This window comes from Larimichthys crocea, chromosome XIX (genome assembly GCF_000972845.2).
Source record: "Larimichthys crocea isolate SSNF chromosome XIX, L_crocea_2.0, whole genome shotgun sequence".
Lineage (NCBI taxonomy): Eukaryota > Metazoa > Chordata > Actinopteri > Sciaenidae > Larimichthys > Larimichthys crocea.
The window spans coordinates 6892986-6904940 of record NC_040029.1 but is presented as its reverse complement, the minus strand read 5'-3'; the positions used below and the strand labels follow the sequence as shown (position 1 = coordinate 6904940).

The window sequence follows — 11955 nt, the reverse complement described above, 5'->3', positions numbered from 1 at the left end:
CAACCAGAGAGAGGAAGGGGCTGGGCAAAGTTAACCCTGTGGAAGGGGCGGGGCAAGCAAGAGTAGGAAAGCAAGAGTAAGAGAAGCAAGAGTAAGAGAAGCAAGAGTAGTAAGAGAAGAAGATGTAAGAGAAGCAATAAAAAGCAAAGTAAGAGAAGCAATAGTAAGAGAATCCAAAGTAAGAGGAAGCAGAGTAAGAGACAGCAAAGTAAGAGAAGCAAGAGTAGAAGCAAGTAAGAAGAGCAAAGTAGAGAAGCAAAAGTAAGGAGAAGCAAGTAAGAGAAGCAAAGTAAGAGAAGCAAGTAAAGAGAAGCAAGAGTAAGCAGAAGCAAAGTAAAAGTAAGAGAAGCAAGCTTAAGAGAAGCAAGAGTAAGAGAAGCAAAGTAAGAGAAGCAAGGTAACGAGAAGCAAGTAAGAGAAGCAGAGTTAAGAGAAGCGAAAGTAAGCAAAGCAAAGTAAAGAAAGAAGCAAAGAAAAAAAGGTAAGAAGAAGCAAGGTAAGAGAAAGCAAAGTAAGAGAAGCAAAGTAAGAGAAGCAAAGTAAGAGAGCAAGGTTAGAGAAGCAAGCAAAGTAAGAGAGCAAAGAGTAAGAGAAGCAAAGTAAGAGAAGCAAGTGACGAGAAGCAAAGTAAGAGAAGCAACAGTAAGAGAAAGCAAGAGTTAAGAGAAGCAACAGTAAGAAGAGCAAAGTACGAGACGCAAGAGTAAGAGAAGCAACGTAAGAGAAGCAAAGAGTAAGAGAAGCACAAGTAAGAGACAGCAAAGTAAAGAGAAGAAAAGAGTTAAGTAGAAGCAAAGTAAGAGAGCAAGAGTAAAGAGAAAGCAAAGTAAGAGCAGCAAAGTAAGAGAGCAAGAGTAAGAGAAGCAAAGTAAGAGAAGCAAGAAGTATCAGAGAACAAAGTAGAGAGAAGCAAGAGTAAGAGAAGCAAAGTAAGGGAAGCAAAGTAAGAGAAAGCAAAAAAAACAAAGGAGTAACAGACGCAAGTAAAGGAACAAGAGAGTAGAGAAGCAAGTAAGAGAAGCAAAGTAAGAGAAGCAAGCAGTAAGAGAAAGCAAGAATAAAAGAGAAAGCAAAAAGAATAAAAATAAAGAAGAGGAAGAGACAGAGAGATAAAAGAGAAAAAGAGACGACAGAGTAAAGAGAAGCAACGGTAAGAGAAGAAAGTAAGCAGAAGCAAAGTAAAGAGAAGCAATAAGAAACAGTAAGAGAAGCAAGAGTGTAAGGAGGAACAGATTGCTTCTCTTACTCTTGCTTCTCTTACTCTTGCTTCTCTTACTCTTGCTTCTCTTACTCTTGCTTCTCTTACTTTGCTTCTCTTACTCTTGCTTCTCTTACTCTTGCTTCTCTTACTCTTGCTTCTCTTACTTTGCTTCTCTTACTCTTGCTTCTCTTACTCTTGCTTCTCTTACTTTGCTTCTCTTACTCTTGCTTCTCTTACTCTTGCTTCTCTTACTTTGCTTCTCTTACTCTTGCTTCTCTTACTCTTGCTTCTCTTACTTTGCTTCTCTTACTCTTGCTTCTCTTACTCTTGCTTCTCTTACTTTGCTTCTCTTACTCTTGCTTCTCTTACTCTTGCTTCTCTTACTTTGCTTCTCTTACTCTTGCTTCTCTTACTTTGCTTCTCTTACTCTTGCTTCTCTTACTCTTGCTTCTCTTACTTTGCTTCTCTTACTCTTGCTTCTCTTACTCTTGCTTCTCTTACTTTGCTTCTCTTACTTTGCTTCTCTTACTCTTGCTTCTCTTACTCTTGCTTCTCTTACTTTGCTTCTCTTACTTTGCTTCTCTTACTCTTGCTTCTCTTACTTATGCTTTGCCCCGCCCCTTCACAGGGTTAACTTTGCCCCGCCCCTTCCTCTCTCTGTGCCCCGCCCCTTCCTCTCTCTGTGCCCCGCCCCTTCCTCTCTCTGTGCCCCGCCCCTTCCTCTCTCTGTGCCCCGCCCCTTCCTCTCTCTGTGCCCCGCCCCTTCCTCTCTCTGTGCCCCGCCCCTTCCTCTCTCTGTGCCCCGCCCCTTCCTCTCTCTGTGCCCCGCCCCTTCCTCTCTCTGTGCCCCGCCCCTTCCTCTCTCTGTGCCCCGCCCCTTCCTCTCTCTGTGCCCCGCCTCAGTAAACTGTCAGCCGGACATGCTGTTGAGTAGTATAACCCCCTATTTATACCTCTCTGGAAACAGGGGAGGGACCACCCCCCTCCCCGTCCCTCCACTGCCACCCAACTCCAGGTACTGACTGGGATTCGAACCAGCGCTTTCACCACTTGCGCCTTTCGGTTCGGAAACGAATCCACTACGCCACCAGATACCCTTTGCTGTCAGACCTTCACCATGAGCGCTCTTAAGTTTAAACTTTGGGTGTTGGCCTTCAAAACCGACTGCACCTCATAAGATTCGAACCCACGACTTCAGAATCGCCAAGCGGCGCTCTACCAATCTGCGCTATCGGCCCACATAGATGGTTATGTTTTTCTCACAGTTTACACTCTTTATTTTGGACGCAGCCCAAAAAAGCCACTGCACCTCATAAGATTCGAACCCACAACTTCAGAATCGCCAAACGGCGCTCTACCAATCTGAGCTATCGGCCCACATAGTTGGTGGTGTTTTTTCTCGTGGCTTACACTCTTCCTTTTGGACGCAGACCTCAAAAGGCACTGTGCCTCATAAGATTCAAACCCACGACTTCACTACTTACAAGCGGTACTCTACCAAAGTGAGCTATAGGTCTACATAGCTGAGCCCCTGTAGTTCCACTCTTTCTTTTGGATCCAATCAACAACTTCAGTCCTCAAAATTCTGCCAAGAATTGAATGACAATTTCCCAAACTTCCAAGAAGGACTGTAACTTCCTGAGCTAATGGACTTGATGCACCTGAACACACACTCTTTCCTTTGGATATAGACCTTGTTGTTTGATTGCCACCAAATATTAATTTCTGAACTCTTTTGAAGTTAAAAAATGTGCATTTTGTTAACTAGAATTTAATATAAACTTTCACTATTTGGTTTCAGGCATCCTGATAGGCTGGTAGCTTTAAGGACCTTGCCTAAGGGTCCACACTGGATTCGAAGCGCAGTTTTCTGTGTCAAACTCAGCAGCATTCACCACTGAGATATCCAGTGAGCTTGCTATGTGAGCTATCTATTATCATATAGCAAACTGAAGAAGCAAATGTAAAGATGGTTTGTGCTGCTCATCAGTGCTCAAAGATCTCACAGACTGATGCGAATCTGAAGGCCAATAGCTCCAGCAATTGTCCTGCTGACTTCAGAATATAAGGTTGAAGGTTCAAGCCTCAGTGGAGTGCTACTCTGGAAGTTTTGAGGAGGACCTGAGTTCAGTCTTCAGTTTTGAAGGTCTATATTCAAAGTGTGTCAGAGTAAGACAGTTCCTCTTAGTGGTTGGTTAAACTTCTGTGTGTCTAATACTAACCATCATGATCATTTTGTTCTTGTTCCCTCAGGCCAAAGAGCTCCAGACTCTTCACAACCTGCGTAAACTCTTTGTTCAGGACCTCACCACGCGGGTCAAAAAGGTACGTCACCTTCCTCTGGTTGTGAGCACATATGACTTGTTGTTTTAGTGTTGCTTATGTGGATCATTTATTTCAAGATGCCTCATTGAACCTGCGCTCTGTATTTTCAGAGTGCAGAGCTGGACTGTGAGGAGGGACTTGGAAACGTGGCCCAAAAACAGAAAATCTCATTCCTGGAGAACAACTTGGAACAGCTCACCAAAGTCCACAAGCAGGTACAGTAATCAAACTATAACTATGATACCAATACGTTTCATGATGGAAGTTTGTATTTGACTTTCCCCCCACTGACCCTCAGCTGGTTCGAGACAACGCAGACCTTCGCTGCGAGCTGCCCAAGCTGGAAAAGCGTCTGCGTGCCACTGCCGAGCGGGTCAAAGCCCTGGAGAACGCCCTGAAGGAGGCCAAGGAGAACGCCATGAGGGACCGCAAGCGCTACCAGCAGGAGGTGGACCGCATTAAAGAGGCCGTCCGGGCCAAGAACATTGCCAGGAGGGGGTACTCTGCACAGATCGGTGAGCTGACAGTCAAGACTTAAACAGAAGGCAGAATAAAATATACGTTACTGAATAACTGCTTTTTTTTCTTTGTGGTTCAGCAAAACCCATCAGGCCAGGCCATCATCCACTGTCGTCCCCCATCAGCAGCTCCATCAGGGCCGGAGGCGTCTACACCCACAACTAAAATCACAACTGCAAGTTAACCCTGTGAGTCTATTTGTGTTCTTCTATCAGGAAGATGGTGGTACTGTAAATACCACCAAAAAAACAGTCAGAATATATGTTGTAATCTGATTAAAGCTTTGTTTCTTCTTGCAGACAGACCATGAACATCTCGACGCATGCCCATCGCCGCCACCTGGAACCACAAGCCCCGCCCCTCGTGTTGGAGCACCAATGGGAGGCCATCACGACAGACTGTCACTGCTCAGAGAAGCAACATCCAAACATCCATAGTGTATATACTGATATGAGATGTAAACATTTAATTTGCTGAATGTAGATATCAGAGGCCTCACTTAGAAAATGTTTTGCTTTACGTCCTAAATTATTATTCGTTTCCGGGGGGGGGAACAACCAATCAAATCCAGTTTTCTGTGATTCTTCTGATTATAAATTTGAATTCAGAGTTAGCAAAAAAATAAATGGAGCTTAACATTTATAAATGAGGCCCTGAGTTTCTTTCTGATGGATTATGACACGAATCAAGTTTTGTTTCAGATTTTGGATTGCGACTATACAAGTAGGTTTGTACGGAAGAGCTGTAGTTTTATAATTTAATCTCAAACCAGCATTCATTCATGTAAACGAATAGTTTGACATTATTTGCCCTCTTGCCAAGAGTTAGACAAGAAGATTGATACTACTCTCAGTGTGAAGCAACAGAAAGCAGCTGATGAGCTTAGCTTAGCATAAAGACCAAAAAACAGGTGGAAACAGTTCGCCTAAGGTAACAATATTACTCTGGAGTCTTGTCGTTGACGCCACAAGGTTGACTCCAGATAGATTTTTCTACTCTTGATGATAAGCTAAGCTAAGCAGCTGCTGACTGTAGCTTCATGTTTAACTGACAGACATACGAGTGGTATCTATCTTCAGAAAAAAAGCAAATAAAAGTGTTTCCCAAAATGTCAAACTGTTCCTTTTTTGGGAAGTAGGAATTGACAGCCAATGCCATCGCAGCTAAAGCCTTTGAGTTCACAGTCGAGACACTTCACAACGACACACAGCTTGTTAAATTGTGTTTTTTCTCCTCGCTCTTTGCTGAATGCCCCTGGCTGCATTTCTGTACTAATACCTTGTGTTGTCTTTAAAGTTGAAGTCACTTTTTAACATTTTCCCAGTTACTGGTATTACTTTTGTCTCGGTACAAGTCAAAAAGTAGGTCCCCTCGCAGAATGCAAGTCTTTCTAAATGCCAAAAAAGTCGTTTGTAGGACTTGAAATTATAAATATAATCAGGTTATAGTTGAATATTCTGTTATAGGACGCTGCTGTAAAGTCAAAGATTTGTGTATCGTACTGTAGTCCTGCAGAGACGCTGACCAGCCAATCAGACGTTCCCAGGACCCAGAACTGTACTCTAAAATCTTTGTAAAAGTCCCTGATCAACCAATCAGAGACCTTTAAAAAATTGAGATTACGACAGACCAATGAACTCCCTTCGAAAACTCTGTTTTTCACTCTGCCACACCTCGTGCCTTTAGAAACCCCCGAATCACCAGAAAAACAGACTTCAACTGAACTACCTTCGTTAAACTTATTCAGATTTATGAAATTAACTATGACAATATTTCCCAGAATAACTTCCTCCTCTAAAAATGAAGGCTTGTAACCGATGAGACCCTTTTAATCAAAGACGATGCCTGTGCTTTTTTTCCTCTGTGCTGCCAGTTTAGCATGTTTCTGATTGCACAATATTACGTCAGATGATAAGTTTGGTTGCTGAGAGCGATGATACAAAGGGCAACTTTTTAGGCAACAGAGCGTCGCGATTTGTTGTTTTCATTGCCCCAGATGTTGCCAAAGAATATCAGAACTCTGAGCCTCTTTATTTGACGTTTAATCATTCGATTGTGGCTGTTTTTTTGTTGTTTTTTTTGAGTGAGCAGGTTCGGCTGAAGTCACACCGTACATGACCAATAAGCAAATGTAACTGCATGGACTAGAGCTTGTGTTAAAGGCATGCTCAGGGAGGACAAACTGAGGATATTTGTATACACCTCTTCATGATGTACATTTTAAGTTTGCTAAAATGTCTTTTAGTTCCTTTGTTTCTTTTGGCTGTGGCTTCATGTCTCTGAATATACCTACAACTGATGCAATTAAAGCTAATAAAGATATATCTATTTAACTTTCATTTTTGTCACTTGCTTGTCGAAATAAGACAAGACTTTCAGGTACGTTGTCATGATATAATATTTAATCCCTATACATATATTTCCCTCTGTAACATTGCACATTATCATGATCATCAGTTTTGGACAAAACAGACAGATGGGGGTATTTTGGTCAGGTCACAAGTAAATTAATAAAAATAATCAATAAATAATAGAAAAATCTTCTTCACACAATCACATATAAAGTTCTACATATTGAATACAACAATGTAACAGGACAGTTAAACCATTGTATCTGTACAAATAGATTTTCACATGTTTTTGTCACATATTTCACATACTTTATGATATACTGCACTTTTGGCCAACATACAGAAAAGCAAAAGGTTACAGATGTAACCCTGGTTCTCTGAGTCTTTAAAGGTTCCCGGGAGTGACGACGCTCATCGGTTAGTTTCTCTTCTCCAAACCTGGGTCAAATAATATTTGACAACAATTTTTAAAGCCACTTCTGTCCTGTTAAGAGTAGCGTGGTTGTTTTATTTACCGCTAAATAATATTTGTCCCAGGATCCTCAGGTTCAATAAGATCCTTTTCTCTCACGTTCATGATGATGCTGGCGAACAATATTTATATCATAAAGCCAACAACACACTGCACACTTTTACTGCAGAGGGAAATGAAATCAGTTGACCTTAAACACTCTGGTAAACAACTAGGTCAGGGCTGGGTTTTTGTCAAAAAGCAACTTTTGACTAAGCTATCTTTGACAGAAAAGATGATACGTTTGTTTTCAGAATAATGCAGATAAAGTTGAAAATGTTGCCTATGTTTCATTCAATATGTCCAAATTGGAATTTTTTATATTTTTCTAATCTTTTCATACTGAAATGTTTGAGCCTCTTACCAAGAAGTGCCAAGAAGTGAAAAGACTCAAGAGGGTTGTTCACACCCCAAGAGTCGTTAAGGTCACATGGGGTTCGTTAGTCTAATGGGTGTCAGGTGTGAGTTGTTAGACTCTTGAGTCCAGGTGTGAACAACCATCGTGCAACAGAGCCTGCGATCTACAACTCTACTGTCCGAGACAACAACCCACTGAGTCAAGTTTAGCACGAATTTGAACAAAATTTCCATAAAATCAGCAAAAGAAAATGCTAATTAATGTGAAATTATAGTCACAGCTGCTATGAGAATATTAGGAGTTGGGTGTATTGAGATAAACAGTCAGTGGTGCCAGTTTGCCCCTCAAAGAGCACCAATCAAACCACCTATGAAAGATGGAAAAACATATATGAATATGGGGCTGGGTCTCTTCATCGTTCCACACAATTGATGTTCAGTGGAAGATTACAAACATAAGTGGAAAACAAATTTTAAAAAAGCCAATTATTTTCTCAATCAGTCAGGATCGAGCTTAATTAGACATGTAAGATGACTCCAATGGGATGCCCATGTTGCACTTTCTACATGATGCATTACAGAGTCTCTGTCGTCAGATTTTTTCAGCTATAAAAACTTGTCAAACTGATTTATTTACAGTATGTCATGGTTCTAAAGTTCGGAGTCTTTCAGCCCCTTAGTGGTCAAAAACTGCTTAACTTACCCAGAAGCTTGAAAGTAGTCCAGTGTGTAAGATTTAGCTGGCTCTGTCTCCCTGTTTACAGAATACGGCAGAAATTGAATATAATACACATAGTTATGTTTTCATTGGTGTATAATCACCTAAAAATAAGAATTTTTATGTTTTCGATGCCTTAGAATAAGTCTTTTATATCAACAGATGCTGCAGGTCTTCACCTTTTTTTGCAGTCATCGTAGTTTCTCCTTCATGCTAGGACGAAGAGGGTGAGGTGACGGGGTTGCAATCAGCAACTATATCACTAGATGTCACTAAATCCTACACACTGGTACTTTAAAGCAACTGTTTGCTATTTACAGAGAAACTGTACAAAAAGGAGAGCACCAATATTCTCAAAAGTTACTAACTTGACCAAGAGGTCCAACAAAATATTACCATTATTAAGTGATTTGATGATTATTTTCTTAATGAATCAATTTATTGTTTGGTCTACAAAGGTCAGCAAAGCTTAGCTCATAATTTAAGCTTTAAACTGGTTCATACCACAACGAGACATTGTTTCTTTAGTGCTGAAGGAAGGTCAAAAATAAAGGAATGGTTCATGTTTATCTGCATTATTACGCACAACTTAGTCAGAAACTGCTTGAAGCAAACCGAGCCCTGGTCATTCAGTACAGTTTCAACACAGATGCACACACATTCACATGCATCCTTAACCTTTCACACAACCGTACAGCGCACCCACCCACGTGTACTCCCAACACACAAACACCCACGGAAAACAGACGGCCAAAACGGTGAAGATCAACACGCACGGTGTCCGTTTTGTTTTTACACCCAGGAGTCGGGGGAGCCGGTGAACTTGTTCGCCCTGTTTGAAGGCCTCCGTGTGGTGGAGTAGAAGTCCACGTAGTTGGTGTTGGCTTTGAATCGGAGCGACTGACTAGCGTAGCCATCAGGGGAGGATGGGGTCAGGTGGACCGGTTCGTCCTCGTATTGCTCCTCTCCGTAGCCTTGTGGGGACGACAGGTACATTCTGTAGCTGTTGTAGTTCTTCCTGTCGGGTTCGTCGTAAAATGGCTCTGTGTGCTGGGAGAGGAACAATGATGTGATTAGTGACTGAGGAATTATAATTACCGAAAGGTCTGATCACAACAGCCTCAAACTAGATGACATTTTAGTTATAGACTGAAACAATTTGGCTGAAGTTCACATACCTGCGACCTTCTCAAATCCTCCCCTGACTGGGAAGAATATGTCCCGATGAAATATGGAGTTTTCTTCTCAGACCCTGAAGTGGAGGATTTAGCAGCACAGACAGAAGAACACAGGTGAAAAACTACTTTTCAACAGCAATTTGGTGACTACTTTGTGTATTAGTAACCATTTATGAATTAGTGGTTAGACAGAAACGCCAGTGGCCCGTACGTAGATCCCAGAGGGACGCCACAATCAATGCTAATCCATACAAACCTGTGTACTGCCGTTTGTGTAAACTGTTGTCTCCATAATATGTGTCGAGTTGCATAGATGACTGTGCCCTCTGATAGTTTGTACTGTGTCTTCTTATCCCGAGCATCGCGGGCGAGGATGTTGCACTACCACCTGAAAATAACAAAATAAAAAGAGGAATTCATTTTTCCAGAAAGTCATAGAAACTTTAGTTATACATTATACGACCATCAGTTTGACCTCACTCACCGGATCTCTCACCTGATTGGATGACGGGGGACATCTGCAGCGGACTGGTGGGCAGGGTCGGCTGTGAAAGGTAGCGGTCTCGCTCCAGTGTGGAGACGGGAGTGACGAAGTGGGTGTAGTTCCAGCCGTCCTGCACACAACACATTTGCCACTGTATGGGTAGTGAACATTTCTACAACTCTTGGACTGAAATGGTTTTCCTCTTGCTAAAAGAAAAAACCTGGTGTCTGACGTAGAAAAATTACAGTTTCTTTGTTCCTGAAAAGTTTTCTAGGTCTGTCTGCTGGTACTGACCTGTTTGTAGAGGCTCCTCAGCTCTCTGTACTGCCACAGTGTGTTCAACACCTGAGCTGCTGCCTTCACAACCTTCATTGAGTACCTGCAACATCAAGACACATCACAAAATTCTAAGTAAAATACTTAAAAAATCATGCCTTTTCTGAATAAACGACTCAAACTGTGCTGAAAATGTTTCCTCTTTAGATCAGCAAAGATTTCTACGTGAAGTTTCGTACCCTTTCCCTCGTCCTTTGCTGATGTCCACCAGCTTCTCGATGCCGCCGCTGTCGGCTAAAGCTTTGGCATTCTCCATGTTGCGGCTGGTGACCTCGTGCAGCGTGCAGCAGACCGATGCCACCGTATCGTCTGACAGCACAGACGGACTGCTGCCGGGCAGCCGGTTCACCAGGTCCCGCATGGCGTACTTTCCTACAGGAGGAGACTTGGATTATAGACTTCATTTAGACCGAATGAACAGACGAAATCCTCAAGTGGGCTGTGAGTGCTCTATGCACCATTGTATATTATGTTTTATTGTATTTTATTGTTGGTAATATTGGAGCTACTGTATTTAACTGCACATTTACTTGCAGTGGGGCAGAGTTACCATAATGTGTGTGCAGAGAGCACCTTCAACACTGCTGTTGTCCATAAGGGGGCGATGTGTTCCCACTCTCACTATTCAGTCTGGCTGGACTTGATAGATGTCATAGAAAACAAGCTGTTGATGTTCCTGACTGAAGTGTGAAGATGATCTTTTCACAGTTTGTGTGTGTGTGTGTTTCAGTGTGTGTTTGGACCTATCAGCTCCTTGTTGCGACTATCCAGCGCCATGTTGCGGAGAGCAGTGGCGACGGAGCAGACGACCCGGTCGTTGTCCATCCTCAGCAGCTCCACCAGAATGGGCAGACCTTTCTCTTTACGCACCGCTGCTCGGATGTAGGCTGAGAACTGAACATACACACACACACAGTTTTATTACTTCAATGAAATGTATACATTTTGTGACACGTTACACACAAATACAAAAATACCTTCCAGTTTCCAGCGGAGAGGTTTTGCAGAGACCCGGCAGCGCCCTCCAGCGTGGCGGGATTGGAGCTCTCGGCCAGCAGGTTGAGGTACGGCTTCACCACCATCGGGTGCCACAGCAGCTCTGCTCCCCTCAGGGACTGGGAGAAACCTGGGATCGGCCCAACGCCATCCCACTGTGCAAACACACACATATTAACATGAGAAAATGTGTATTGGTAATAAATATTGGTACAAATGTGGAAGTACGCTGACAGCGAAAAGTGAAAAGGTTTAGGATTTTTGTGAAGGAAATTAACTGACTGCTCCCTTTAAAAGGCAAATGAAGTTAATTGATCTGTTATCGAACAATGAAACAAGGTTCATCCAAATTGATCATTTAAGAGCATGGCATGAAATTAAAGCACATTGTCGGTTTGGCTGGGAAACACAAGCAGAAGATGCTGTTTCAATATGAGCTGTTTCAACAAGGAAACAGACGTTTCTCATGCTGTAATTAGAAATTCAAATTGAGCTGCTCGTTAAGAAAACTTAATTATCTTAATCATTCAGGAAATGCTGGGTTTGTACGGAAACTTCACCCTTCTATGTTCGTACCTTGTCGTCGGGCCAGCCGCCCCTCTTCCTTCCACGCCTCCTCTTGCCCCAGCAGAGGTAGTCCAGCTCCTTGCCCGGGGAGGAGAAGCCCAGTAGGGTATCCAGCTCCTGGTTGCCAAGGAGACGAGAGGAGGGCATCTCCACCTCAAGCCGGTACGAGAGGTTCCTCAGGGTGCAGACGCTGTTCTCCACGATCTGAGGTCGGAGATAAAGATATAAAAGGAGATTTTAATTGTTGCATTCATTTTATGGTCCTGTGATTTTGTTTTAGTCTGAAAAATGGCACAAAGAGAACTTCAACGTCTTTTTCAGGGACAAAACAACGTCTTCATGTATTCCAACAATGGCTCCGTAGTCAAAGAGCCCGGCCTGCCAGCAGTCCAGACTTGTCATGTATTGAAAA

At 42.6% G+C, this 11955-nt stretch overlaps 2 protein-coding genes across 6 annotated transcripts in view; one reads left to right on the top strand and one right to left on the bottom strand.

Moving 5' to 3' along the window:
* The window catches only part of LOC104926228 (kinesin heavy chain), a 20055-nt gene extending 15005 nt beyond the window's left edge, over positions 1-5050 (top strand). The window contains exons 22-26 of the mRNA XM_027291796.1: positions 3455-3526; positions 3637-3741; positions 3825-4041; positions 4125-4233; positions 4345-5050. Of these exons, the coding sequence (XP_027147597.1) occupies positions 3455-3526; positions 3637-3741; positions 3825-4041; positions 4125-4210 (480 nt within the window). The 3' untranslated portion in view covers positions 4211-4233; positions 4345-5050. The remainder of the gene's footprint in view (positions 1-3454; positions 3527-3636; positions 3742-3824; positions 4042-4124; positions 4234-4344) is intronic.
* Positions 5051-5934: 884 nt separating this feature from the next.
* LOC104926241 (plakophilin-4) overlaps positions 5935-11955 on the bottom strand; it is a 40171-nt gene continuing 34150 nt past the window's right edge. For all 5 annotated transcript variants that reach the window (XM_019260796.2, XM_010740054.3, XM_019260798.2 and 2 more), the window contains 9 exons: positions 11553-11747; positions 10958-11131; positions 10724-10874; positions 10160-10352; positions 9939-10023; positions 9657-9774; positions 9417-9548; positions 9161-9234; positions 5935-9032 (listed from right to left, as the gene is read on the bottom strand). In XM_019260796.2, the coding sequence (XP_019116341.2) occupies positions 8775-9032; positions 9161-9234; positions 9417-9548; positions 9657-9774; positions 9939-10023; positions 10160-10352; positions 10724-10874; positions 10958-11131; positions 11553-11747 (1380 nt within the window). In that variant the 3' untranslated portion in view covers positions 5935-8774. The remainder of the gene's footprint in view (positions 9033-9160; positions 9235-9416; positions 9549-9656; positions 9775-9938; positions 10024-10159; positions 10353-10723; positions 10875-10957; positions 11132-11552; positions 11748-11955) is intronic.